At 38.8% G+C, this 12,075-nt stretch overlaps 2 protein-coding genes and 1 pseudogene across 3 annotated transcripts; all 3 read right to left on the reverse strand.

The window, feature by feature from the left end:
* Window positions 1-3,691: 3,691 nt before the first annotated feature.
* On the reverse strand, window positions 3,692-4,426 carry LOC103710224 (nodulin-related protein 1). The gene has a single exon (XM_008795877.5). The coding sequence runs from the start codon at window positions 4,301-4,303 to the stop codon at window positions 3,812-3,814; it is 492 nt and encodes a 163-aa protein (XP_008794099.3). The 5' UTR covers window positions 4,304-4,426; the 3' UTR covers window positions 3,692-3,811.
* A 1,287-nt stretch (window positions 4,427-5,713) lies between these two features.
* Window positions 5,714-6,374, reverse strand: LOC103700508 (nodulin-related protein 1-like). Its single transcript, XM_008782441.6, has one exon. It carries the CDS (start codon window positions 6,226-6,228, stop codon window positions 5,830-5,832), a length of 399 nt encoding a protein of 132 aa, XP_008780663.4. The 5' UTR covers window positions 6,229-6,374; the 3' UTR covers window positions 5,714-5,829.
* A 1,754-nt stretch (window positions 6,375-8,128) lies between these two features.
* On the reverse strand, window positions 8,129-10,180 carry LOC103710216 (pentatricopeptide repeat-containing protein At4g21065 pseudogene; annotated as a pseudogene). The gene has a single exon (XR_015967216.2). The product of XR_015967216.2 is annotated as a pentatricopeptide repeat-containing protein At4g21065 pseudogene (transcript).
* Window positions 10,181-12,075: the final 1,895 nt, after the last annotated feature.

A 12,075-nucleotide genomic window follows, 5' to 3' on the forward strand; every position in this document is an offset into this window, starting at 1 on the left:
GGATAGAATTAATGGTGAAGTAAGATCTCAAGAAGATGAGACATCCTTACATCCATAGGAGGGGACATCCAAGTATCCAACATACGTTAGATGAGGTATCATGTAAGCAAATCATGGCAATCAATCAATGATGCATCTGGTATGCACTAAACTCTACTGCAAACCACCTCTTGCAATTGTATTTCTAGGTGATATCAAGTTGGAAGAATGTCAGTTTTTAGGGTGTGGACCGTTGCCTTTTTCAGTCGAACGTTATTCCTGAATACCGGCGCGGCTGCAGTGAATGCCTTGGCAGGAAATTATGAGGCTTATTATCTGATACAAAACAAAGACCTCACTTCACTTGACGAACTACATGTTTGGAAGATCTTACACTAAGAGTGGAGATAATGTTCTTCTTAGCCACTACCATCCTTTAGAAGTCAGTTGTTATTTACTCTTTTAGTTAGCAACAAAATTATCTCTGGAGGTCCATTATGCGACTATAGGAGAGGGTGACTGAAGATTGCATGATGTTTTTTATCAGAATATATAGTCTTCCTCTTAGGGAATCAGTAGAAGGAGGGAACTCGAATGATCTTTTCATCTCAGAGAAGCTGAAACAAACTCAAAATAACAGAAAAGCTGCTTGTTTAAGAGGCTAAGAGAAGTTTCTCTTCATTGATCTCAAATTAAGGAATCTAAAGAAGAAAACAATGCGAAAAAGATATGGAATGACTGGCAGAATAATTTCAATTTTGCATTGATTACAATTAAACAGCATATATAATAGAACATCCAAAAAAATGGATTTGGAAACGGCCTCATGGATTTTCCTAGTAAAATCAATTTCAACAGCTAAATCGACGTAAATTACCTTATTCAAAATAAAAGAGAAAAACATCATGGAAACTAGAACAAGTAATATCAACTGATTTTTCAGTAGATTAATTATATTACTAACACAAATCCACTAGTCTCCGCTCCTGTTATTTTCTCAAAAAAAAAAAAAAAACATTTCAAGATCACAATGGTTACTGAATATTTACAACATTTTGGATGGAGATTTTTTTTCCCAAAAAAATAGGGATAGATAGAGAAGTTTTTTTTTTAAAAAAAAATTATTGTTGAGGAGAACTGTTGCTTTCCAACCATTAGACTACCTGACTATAATTCTTTTAAGAATTACTTACACTGCCTTAATGGTTTCTTTGGACTGTTATCTCTGCTATCTATTTTCCTCTACTGCTATAGTGGATCAAGTTTTTTCTCCTTACTTTGGTTGCCTTGGGAAACCAAAGTAAGATGCTTTAGTGGAGATGCTAATGTTCATAGGTGGAAAAAGGCCTTTTCTCCATCGACATGCAAAAAAGATAAGGCGCATTTCTTTCCTGAAAACATAGAGTTACTTGACTGTAATATGGAAGATGATCCCACCTTGGCTGGTTGAAAAGATTTTGTCTAGTCATTGCAAATAATGATCACTGCATTTAGTTGCAATATAAGATGATCATTAGGAGAACAACATTACAGAATATAGTCCAGTTCCCTCAAAGCGTATAAAAAATAATATTAATGTTGCCAAGTATTCTTGTCATAAGATTGAGCATGCTATGTGGGGGCTACCAATGGTTGAGCAAAATAAGTTGCATGGTAATTAAAGCTAACTTAATTTGCCAAATGGATATATTTCAAGTGGTTGGCACCTCTCTCCTCATCAGCAAGTGCTAGAAAGAGAGGTCTGAGTTTGGTTCATGGTAGTGTTTTGCTAGCTAGAGAACCAATAACAAGCATTATGTGTTTTACATGCAAATGTAATAGATTATTGAAATATGTATGGGAAAAATGTTATGCGATATCAAGTAGAGCACCTAAGAATAGTACTTGCAGCTTTCCCCCCAAATGAATGGATATTGTTGAAAATAATAGCCTAGAGGAGGTGTGCTAGCTGAATTTGCTCTTTATTCACTGAAAATCATCTAGGTGGATGGTTGGATCATACAAGGAAGAGGGACCATGGGATCATCGCAGTTCTGTGAATTTCATTTATTTCAAGAAGTTTGGCACAAACTCCATTTCTTTTCTTATTTTGAGGAAATAAACATTACTCAAACTCTTGGCTCCATGGTTGCAACATTATCATGATCATAATAAAACAGAGTTATAAATGTTCTAAAATTATGCAAGAATGGAGATGCAAAATGGTAATATATTTAGATGCTCAAAATACACATTTCCACACCCGTTGTCGTCTCATGAGCAACATAGAAATGGAGGATGCCCTTGCATCAGCTAGAATACAATAGTGTGTTTGGTTGAAGGTGAGCGTGTTGAGAATCAACTCTTTGAGAGGAAAAGTTAGTGATTTATCCTCAAACTAATTTATGATGATTTTTCTTTTTTTGAGAGAAAGAGAGGGTAGAAGGTTAGGCCAAGTGGTCTCTTAATTCAAAAACTTAGTTCCTTCATTTCACTGATCCAAACTTAGGAAAGTCACTATTCATAGAACTTCAGTTGATTGCATGTGAAGACTTGAGATGCATCCATAAAGATAACTCCTCACATAAAATCTTTTAAATGAGACATGATTTCTTAAGCATTTCGAAGAATAATATGATAACAAACTTTTTGATAGTAAACCTCAAAAGAACTCATTCAGAAAGAATCATCACCATGTAAAACTAGAAAAAAGGTTTTGAAGAGGAAGATAAAACTTAAATACTTGGACTTGTTTTATCAAGCAATAAAGCGTTGAGCCCCATGAAGTTGTTTCCTTCATGGGGAGGAAGCAGTTGTTGCATTCCAGATCTTAGAAGAGAATAAAAGATTTTCACACTCCTGTGGTCTTCATGATGAGGTTGTACATTTCAGGTGGACTTTGATTTGCTTGGATTCATTTCCCATGTTGTTTGTGACTTGCTCTTGCGAAAGTTTGTAAGCACTTATTCATTTTGTCAAAGAATTGGTTTAGTTTTCCCCAACCTTTTGCTCAAAATAATAATAATCAAAAAAAATTCATGTGGTCTTCTCCTCGCCATTTACACGACACTGAGGGCTGTCCCCTAATCCTCTTCTTCTGCTCCATTGATAGGCTCAATCCAATTTGTTTTACATTGTTCCCAGGAAAGTAAAGCTGGCCATATTTTCTGAAGTTTATTAACCATACAATTTCATTTCTAAATTGGAAAGACAATATGCTGTCACCATATATTGCTTGGATTTACAGAACGAATACATGATCTTGCGAACGTGGAGACATGCATGAGTTCAACTCAGTGATCTAGGAAAATAAATCTGGCCATTTCTTTTTGATTTAGTAATCATTTAACTTCCATTCCTAAATTTGGATTGTATGGATCTAAGCAGATCAAAGATCTAAAGGATGAGAACCTGTTAACCACAACAGGACATATGGATCAAGAGAAATTCTCTCCTAGTTAGTGAGCTAATCAACCTATTTATAGCACAGAAAGCTATAAGTTGATTTCCCATATACTCTGACCCAAAACAAAGTATTTCCTCAAAAGAACATCAATATACTCTCATTCTTGATAGCAGAGGCAAAAAAAAAAAAAAATCTATAGCAACAGCAGCAAGAAGCAGAAGCTGTACCGTACTCGAAAATTTTTAGGGGTATCACTATCTAAAACATTCTTTTATTAACCTGAAACAGAAAACACAATCCAATAATTGGATATAGAAAAACAAAAGATTAAGCGAACACAACTGCAAATATATCATTAACACAAGAGAATGTCCTGAAACACATTGACACCACAAACATATAGATGATACGCCAATAGTAATTTATACAGGAACCTAAGGAAAGAACTCAGCGCTTCTTCAAGAACCCCTCGGCCATCTTGATGTAGTCCCCTAAGCCACCCTCTGACTGAGCCTCGTCGCCCGAGTGAGCTGAAGAAGAATGGTGCTCCATAGTGGTAGTAGTGGGTGGATGGGTGGAGTGAGCTGAATTGTGGACTGTGGTGGCAGTAGATTCATGGATGTGGTGAGCTTCACTGCTCGAGTGAACCTCACCAGTGGGTGAGTTGGAAGAATGGTATTTGTGGAGATAATCCTCAGCTTTCTCCACATACTTTCCGAAGCTCGTCTCCTCGACCTTTCCATAATGAGAGGCAGCACCGAGCAAGTCAGCAGCAGCATCGGCCACCTTTGCCTTGTTGACCTTTTCAGTCTCATGGTGGAAGGTGGACATGGCAGCTTCACCCACCACCTTGGCACTGGAGAGGAGATCTGAAGAGGAAGGCTTAGGGTGTTGGGAGTGAGAGCTGGGCTTGTTACTTTCGTCAGAGTGGAGATCCATTGGCACCTGAAATGGGAAGTGGATGAAGATTTAGGTGGATGCTATGGATTTAAGAAACGAGAACCAAGAGGATGACAGAGAGGAGATAAGGGAAAGGGCCAGAGGAGACAAGGTTGTGGTTGTGATGTCTCTATTGCAACTGCATGTGGTGCATAAATATCCTCCACACATTTGTGTGGAAGCCATCAACCAAGTGGGTCCAAGAAGCTTCTGATGCAGCGTTGCCTGCGTGTCAGTTACCTGTATTCAGATTATTTCAACGCCCTATCTCTTTCACCCACAGTTTCTGACTTGAGTTAGGATGGTGATAAATGACTTTTCTTTGTTCTTTTTTCGTTTGGTTTTGAATTGTGCATGGCTGCCAATAGTGAGTTTTGGGGGTGGCCTTCCCCAAATACTTCTGTTAGCCAGCAGAGGAGAGATTTGATGCTAAATCTTTGATTCAAGAACTCAGAGACTTCAGCGCAGATGCTCGAGTAACAAAAACATTCCATGCAAAAATTTGTTGTGGATAGGAATGAAAAAAAAATGGAAATTTTGGTAGGAGAGGCTATTTGGATCTCATGGTTTCAAGAAGTGCCATCTTGGTAGAACGAAAAAGAAAAGAAAATTAAGTCATGGTTTTGTAGATACATTTGTAGGCACTCATGCCTCTCTTTGTAAAGTCTCGGTTTTCAGTCCCAGTGCTGAAAATTATATTTTCTATTTCAATGAAATCAACAAACACTATTTTGGATGCAATAAAATAAAATAAAATCCTGTCACAACCTAATATCATAATTTCCAGAATTCACTAATCCAGTATCGACTTCATGCTTTAGCAGCTTATATGCTGACATAGAAGTAAGCAAAAACTAAGATTGTAATAATTGAGACACAACATATAGGTAGTGTAGGAGGAGCATAGGTGCACAAACAGGTAAACCCATTGAATTGATCAAACAAATATGTACATATACATGTACATAGACATATGTCCATGTTTACATACATAAACTTGTGGAGAATAACAAGAGAAGCTACAAGATCATAATAAAAGAACCATCTAATTTTCATCCAAAAATTCAGAAGAGAACGTATATGAACCTGTTTTTCTCCTCATAGGATTGACAGAAGAAACTCCAAACTGGATACAAACTAAACTTTAATGACCTAATCTAACCTACTCATAGAACAAAAATCTTTCCTTGAAAGACTTCCACCCTTAAGACAGAGGAACTAGCATCTCCTCAGAAACATAAAATACAAAGCAGTGAACACTTGTTCTTGGTAACAATGGCATGAGATTCATAGCAACAGCAAGTAAAAGAACCCAACTGCACCATCCAATACTCAAAAAACATTCTTCTTTTTTAGGGGTTCCACTATCCAAATCATTATTCCATTCAATCAAAGGTCAAGCATGACAAGTGCAAATAAGATATCAGTCACTTAGAATTCTTTCATCTGAGCCACTCCAAAAAACAAACAGAGTCTAAAAAGACATGAACACAAATATGAACTTGTACAAGTATCCGAAGAAGGATTCAGTGCTTCTTCAAGAATCCCTGAGCCAACTTCAGGTAGTCCCCAAAACCGCCCTCTGAGTGATCCTCGCTGCTCGAATGAGCCGAAGAGGAATGGTGGGCTGCGGTGGTGGTGGTAGATGAGTGGGAGGAATGGTATTGGTGGAGATAATTCTCAGCTTTCTCAGCATACTTTCCAAACTTCTTCTCCTCAAACTTTCCATAATGCGAGGCGGCGCCGAGCAAGCCAGCAGCAGCATCGGCCACCTTGCCCTTGTCGATCTTTTCAGTGTCATGGTGAAGGGTGGACTTGGCAGCCTCCGCCACCACCTTGGCACTGGAGAGGAGATCTTTAGGGGAAGGCTGGGGCTTGTGGGAGTGAGAGCTGGGCTTGTTGCTGTAGCCAGAGTGGGAATCCATTGGCACCTAGAATGGAAGAGCGTGAAGTTCTTCAGCCAGAAAGAAAGTTGGCTCAGGATTTGTGAGAGTTTTGTAGTTTGAGATGGGAAGAACAATATGAGGTTGGTGAGATATGAGAATAACAAGAAAGTTTTTGGGCTTTGGTGGGAATTGGGTGCTTAGGATTGATAGCTAAAGAGAGTTTTAAGGATTTGGAATCAAAGGAAAGTAATATGGGGAGAGGAATTTATGGGAGTTGAAAGGTTGAAGAAGAGGAGGAGTTATGTGGGGAGATGTCCTTGTAGTAGTTGGGTTTGTGATGTCTCTTTTATAATTTTATGAAGGACTTAAATATACAACTACTCTCCACACCTTCGTGTGGAAGTCATCAACTAGCTCGATCCAAGTAGCTTCCTTGTCAGCGTCGCCAGCGCGTTAGTTGGAGCATGAAGTCCCAAGGAAATATTGACTAGCTGGATAATTTTGACGCTTTCTAGTAAATATAAAATATGCACAAAGTTGACAACTTCTATGGTCATACCTAATACGATATATTTATATGACTCCTTTTTAACTAGAACTATTTAGATTATTTTTTTTAATCCTCGTGCAGCCTCGCAACACTTAGAAGCTTTGTTTGGATCTTTGGTCAAATGAGGCCTCCTATTCTTTTATAGGAGGGACTAGGTACAATAAATGGCTAGGATTATATACAAATGCACGAATCTGATGTTTCGGAGTAGTCTAGATCACCCGGTCTAATATCAAACGGGGTATTTTATCTAACGGATCCCTTCATAGGATGGTTGAAAGCCATGCTTACAATATCGGATCATTACCAAAGCATGCCATCCCTCTTGTCATAGAATATGAGTCATAGAGTTTACTTCCACTTTCATCAACTCTTGATCTCTTTTGTCACAACCCGAATCTCAACTAAAAAGGCTAGTTCCATACGGGTCCTTACATCTTTAGCATGCATCAGGCCACTCTTTTTGAACATAAAGGGTTTCATTTGTTTGTTTATCCTAATCTTTAGAGATACAAGTTGGATTTTTGGAAGTCAGATTATGGCAGAGGTGTTTGGGCAAGAGCATGTTCAATCAATTTTTTTAGTTTTGTTGCATTCTTTCATCTGGATTTAGCTGATAATTTCTTCAACATCTCTTGTCACAACCCAGGACATATACTATTTATGTCAAGTTTTTGCGGAATATAAATCTTTTCTTATTTTTTTTGTGGAAGTTATCAACTAACTCGATCCAAGAAGCTTCCTTTCCAGCACCATTGTGTTAGCTCCCTGTCTTTAAACTGTTTTGACTCCCATTCTCTTTCTCCAACAGTGGTTGACTCTGAAAATATATCTTTTGCATTTGTAAGTAATTATACATCATTAGATATTATAGCTTCAGTTAGCCAAAATGAAAGTATGTTTTCTTTTCTTTTGTTTTTTCTTCTGTTTTGGCTCTTTTTTTTTTTTTTGAGACTTCGGAGGGGCAGACACAATAAAGTAGAAGTATCTCAAGACATTGTGATGTTCCATAATAGTTTCAAGCCATGGCTGCTGTATATACAGCCAGTATTGCTCATGAAACCATGGCTTTGAATGAATTGTAACTAACCTATATGGCTTAATGCATGATTTTTGGCGGAAGATTTTTACTGGATGAACTAGCATTAGCATATATATATATGTGTGTGTGTGTGTATACATGCATATATGAATATATACATATATACATATATATATATATATATACACACATATATATACATACACATAGATATATACACATATGTATATATACACACACATATATATATATCCACACACACACACACACACACACACACATATATATATATATACACACACATATACATACATACATACTGCATAGTCAGGCATCAACACAATCTAGATAGACCTTATTCTCATTTTTGCGGTTTACAGTAAAATCATATAAATCAAATACCCTTGTGATATCATTGAAATTAAATAACATTTCTTAACCAAAAGAAAGAATTCTAATTGTTTCACCAATAATCCCTACAAGAACATAGACCTGCACTAAAATGATGAAAACGGTTCCGATCCCTTACAACAATTTCCCTCTGATAGGCCTTTGAAGCAAACTTAAAAAATGAATGACAGTCCTTACATACTCTCAAGTTCTTCACTATCCGTATACTTGATCCTCGCTGTGTCTTGAGGAGCCCAAAGGCAAGTGCCAACTTCTCACTATGATGCATCAGAGCGCTCTCTTTCTCCTCTTCCTCCAAATCAAAAGAAACCATCTCAGTATCTGCAGCATAACCAGCTGACCTCAATTCCCTCTTCATATTTTCCAGCATTGTATAAATTTCATTCAATCCATCCTTCTCGAACCGACTCGTGACGACAAACTCGTAGACCACATTATCGATTTCGACTGAACTACAGCCAGGGACCTTCCGAATTCCTGTTTGGCTCATCACCTCCCTCACTTTCCCAACATCACTCCACCTCCGATCTCGGGCTAATACATTAGATAGCAAAACATAATTCTCCCCATTGCCAGGCTCCAACTCAAGAAGCTTTTCTATTGCCAGCTCACCCAACTTGGTGTTCCCATGGATCCTGCAACCAGCTAGCAATGCCCTCCAAACAACAGCATCAGCCTCAATTGGCATGGTCTTAACCAGCTCATAAGCCTCTTCCAGGAAGCCTGATCGGCTGAGGAGATCAACCATGCAACCATAATGTTCAATCTTCGGTCGCACCTTAAACTCCCTTTCCATATCGGCGAAAAGCTTTCTCCCTTCTTCGACACATCCCTGGTGACAACAAGAACCTAAAAGAGCTAAAAAGGTCACTGCATCAGGCTCGATATTCTCTTTAACCATCATATAAAAAGCCTCCATGGCAGCTTCGCCTCTCCCATTCATTGCAAACCCCAATATCAAGGCATTCCATGAGAAGACATTCTTCACTCTCATCGCCCTGAAAACCTTCAAAGCCTCATCCACCACCCCACACTTCATGTACATGTCGATCAGAGCAGTGCCGACAAACACATTTAGCCTCAACCCATGATTTCTTATATAATTATGAATCCACAATCCTTGATTCAAAGCTCCCAAATGGGCGCAAGCCGAGAGGGCACAGACCATAGTCACTTCACCTAATTCGATGCCCGAAGCAAGCATTTCAGAGAACAACTCATGGGCTTCTCTGAATCTCCTATTATGAACATAGCCCGTTATCATTGCATTCCAAGAAACAGAGTTTCTGTTGGGCATTTCGTCGAACAGCTGCCTTGCTTCATCTATACGAGTAAAAGTGCAGTACACGCTAACAAGAGCAGTGTTTGTGTAGACGTCGGAGCCGAAGCCCAACTTAACGATGCATGCATGGGTGGGAATTCCGAGGCACGGGAGATTTAATTGTGCGAGGGACTTGAGAAGAGGAGGGAAGGTGAAGAGGTCAGGGGAGATGGCCAATTTGGTCATGTGGGTGTAGACTAAGACTGAGTGTAGACAGCGGTTTGAGTTGGTGTAGGATTTGATCAAGGAGTTGCAAAGGTCAGTGTTGATAAGGTGGTGGAATTGGGTGAAGAGAAGTGGGAGAGAGTGAGAGTGAGAGGAAGAGAGGGAGAAGTCTATGAGTTTTTGGAATGAGAGAGGGGTGAGGGGGGTGTTGGTGGTGATCATGTGGGAGAGGACTTGCTTTAAATGATGGAGACCTTTGAGGGATTTGATTGAAGGGGGTTCTGTTGGAGTTGTGATTTGAAGTGGGATTTGGGTTGGGGGAGAAGGTGATGAAGTGGAGATTTGGAGGAGGTGGATCCATTTTGGGACAAGGGTTGAGTTGTTGTGGTAAAGGAGTGGTGGTGTGAGTGGTCTTGGCATAATCCCTTCTGGTGCCACACAGCTTATAATTTTTTATAAGGGTGGTAACTAGTAATCAAATGTTACCCAAGAGTTTTCTTGGAAGGACTGGGGTTCTTTATTTAATCATTTTGAGATATGTGAAAATGGATGAATGAAAATGTTCGGAGTGCTTTAAGATCTGTATAATGATCGTTGCGAAAGAAGGTCAATTATTCTTTTACATAAACCATTTTATAAATGACACTAATGGTGCTGAGAGAGTTCTTAAATTGGTGCTCTAGAATTAGAGAAGGCTCCATTGATAGAGATAGCATTCTAAAGTTTGTCGTCATATGTTCCTTCGAGTACCATGTTTTGATTGTGTTATATTTTCATAATGTAGAAGAAATGCGTTAATGGCAAGTTCAAGGGAGATTAAGGCAATTGCATTCCGGAATGGTAACATCAAGCACTCATTAATTTGATAACCAAGAAAATGACAGCACATGAGAATGTTGTCAGTATGTCAACATTATGACATCCTAATGAGCTCAACAGAGGAGCCATTTCTGTATAAAAAGGGGATGTGCTTATAAAAATAGTCATCTCCTATTTTTCTTTGCTGGTTCTTGTGCATTGGATGGATGGAGGGAGGGAGGGAGATGGGGAGTAGGAGACTCTTCCATCTCCTCCTTGGAAAACCATCTACCAATTTATCATTCACCATCCCAGGCACCAATAACAGAGGCTGTAGATCCCAAAGGAGTGCAATCTGAGAACACAGCAGCGAGTGCCAAGACCTGTTTGCCACTGCATCTGTGTTCTCAGGTCACCCCTTTGGGTCACCTTGTTCTCTCATTGCAGAATTGCTATCTCTCTCATTGCCCACCAACATGCTGCTTTTATGGATGTTGGCAGGATTCCTGCTTGTGTCTTTTAACTTCTCTTACTTGTACATGGGCTACATTTGCCCAAAGAAATTTTTCAAAGAAATCAATTAATCTCTCATTCTCCTTTTGCTGGTATTTTGCAGGAGAGCAGGGTTATATATCAATTTGAATTCCTCTCTGGTAAGCAATTTTGCAGCAGTTATGGTTTCTTTGATAGCCACTGGTGTTTGTGTCCACTTCAGCTTGCAAAAGTGTGCTAGTTGCCATCAAACAGGAGAGCTTGCATTAGATGCTTGGGTTCTTGTATGTTCCTTTTCCTTTTTTTTTCGCTAAGGATTCTTGTATGTTCTTCATTCCATTTTTTTTCCAGAGATTCTTCATCTTAAGATAGTCGCTTATATTTGTAGAGAAGGGAACCAACTTGCATATCAAATTTGTTGAACTTCATTAGCTCCATGTCTATGGCCTGTCACATTGAACGAAACCTTCTGCGAAACACTTGCACCAGATCTTGCAAATATGTCGAAGAGTCAGCAGTTTGTCAGCTTATTTTATCACTAGAGAATTACTTTAAAACTTAAAGAGTTGGGTATTTAGGGATTCCAGGTTTGCAAACAATTGTTTGTCTGAAATAAGCATCCCTGGGCCAGAATACCAGGATCAACCTCCTGTTTCAAATATTCCACAATGCCTTCTTTATGACATAGTGGAGACCTTTTGATGAGATCTCATGACTCAGAAGCTACAAACAGTTAACTATATAATTTCATCTACACATATTTTCAGATGCCATCCTTTTATTTGAATAGACTGTGTAGCCGAAGCAATTTCAGGTAACAGAAACCTATAGCACATAATATTCTTTTTTTTTGAGAGAGAGAGAGTGAGAGAGAGAATATAGCACATAATATCCACGGAATAGACAAGTACCTGATCTGTGAACAACATTATCAATAGGTTGAATACTTGAAACATTGATTGATGGTCGGAAATTAAACAATGGCCTGAACAAAAAATTAATAGATGGCCTGAAGATTGGAAAACTTTAGCATTCATTGGCCACTGTCGAAAGTTGTAATTTTCTCATGGCCAGTTACCACGAAAGTTCATAGCTGTGAATGGTTAG

Source organism: Phoenix dactylifera, chromosome 7, assembly GCF_051530095.1.
Source record: "Phoenix dactylifera cultivar Ajwa chromosome 7, Ajwa_hap1_PhDact_Kaust_v1.1, whole genome shotgun sequence".
NCBI lineage: Eukaryota > Viridiplantae > Streptophyta > Magnoliopsida > Arecales > Arecaceae > Phoenix > Phoenix dactylifera.

Excerpts from the sequence above, each read along its gene's own strand:
- LOC103710224 (XM_008795877.5), bottom strand. The coding sequence starts at position 4,303 with ATGGATCTCCACTCTGACGAAAGTAACAAGCCCAGCTCTCACTCCCAA.
- LOC103700508 (XM_008782441.6), bottom strand. The coding sequence starts at position 6,228 with ATGGATTCCCACTCTGGCTACAGCAACAAGCCCAGCTCTCACTCCCAC.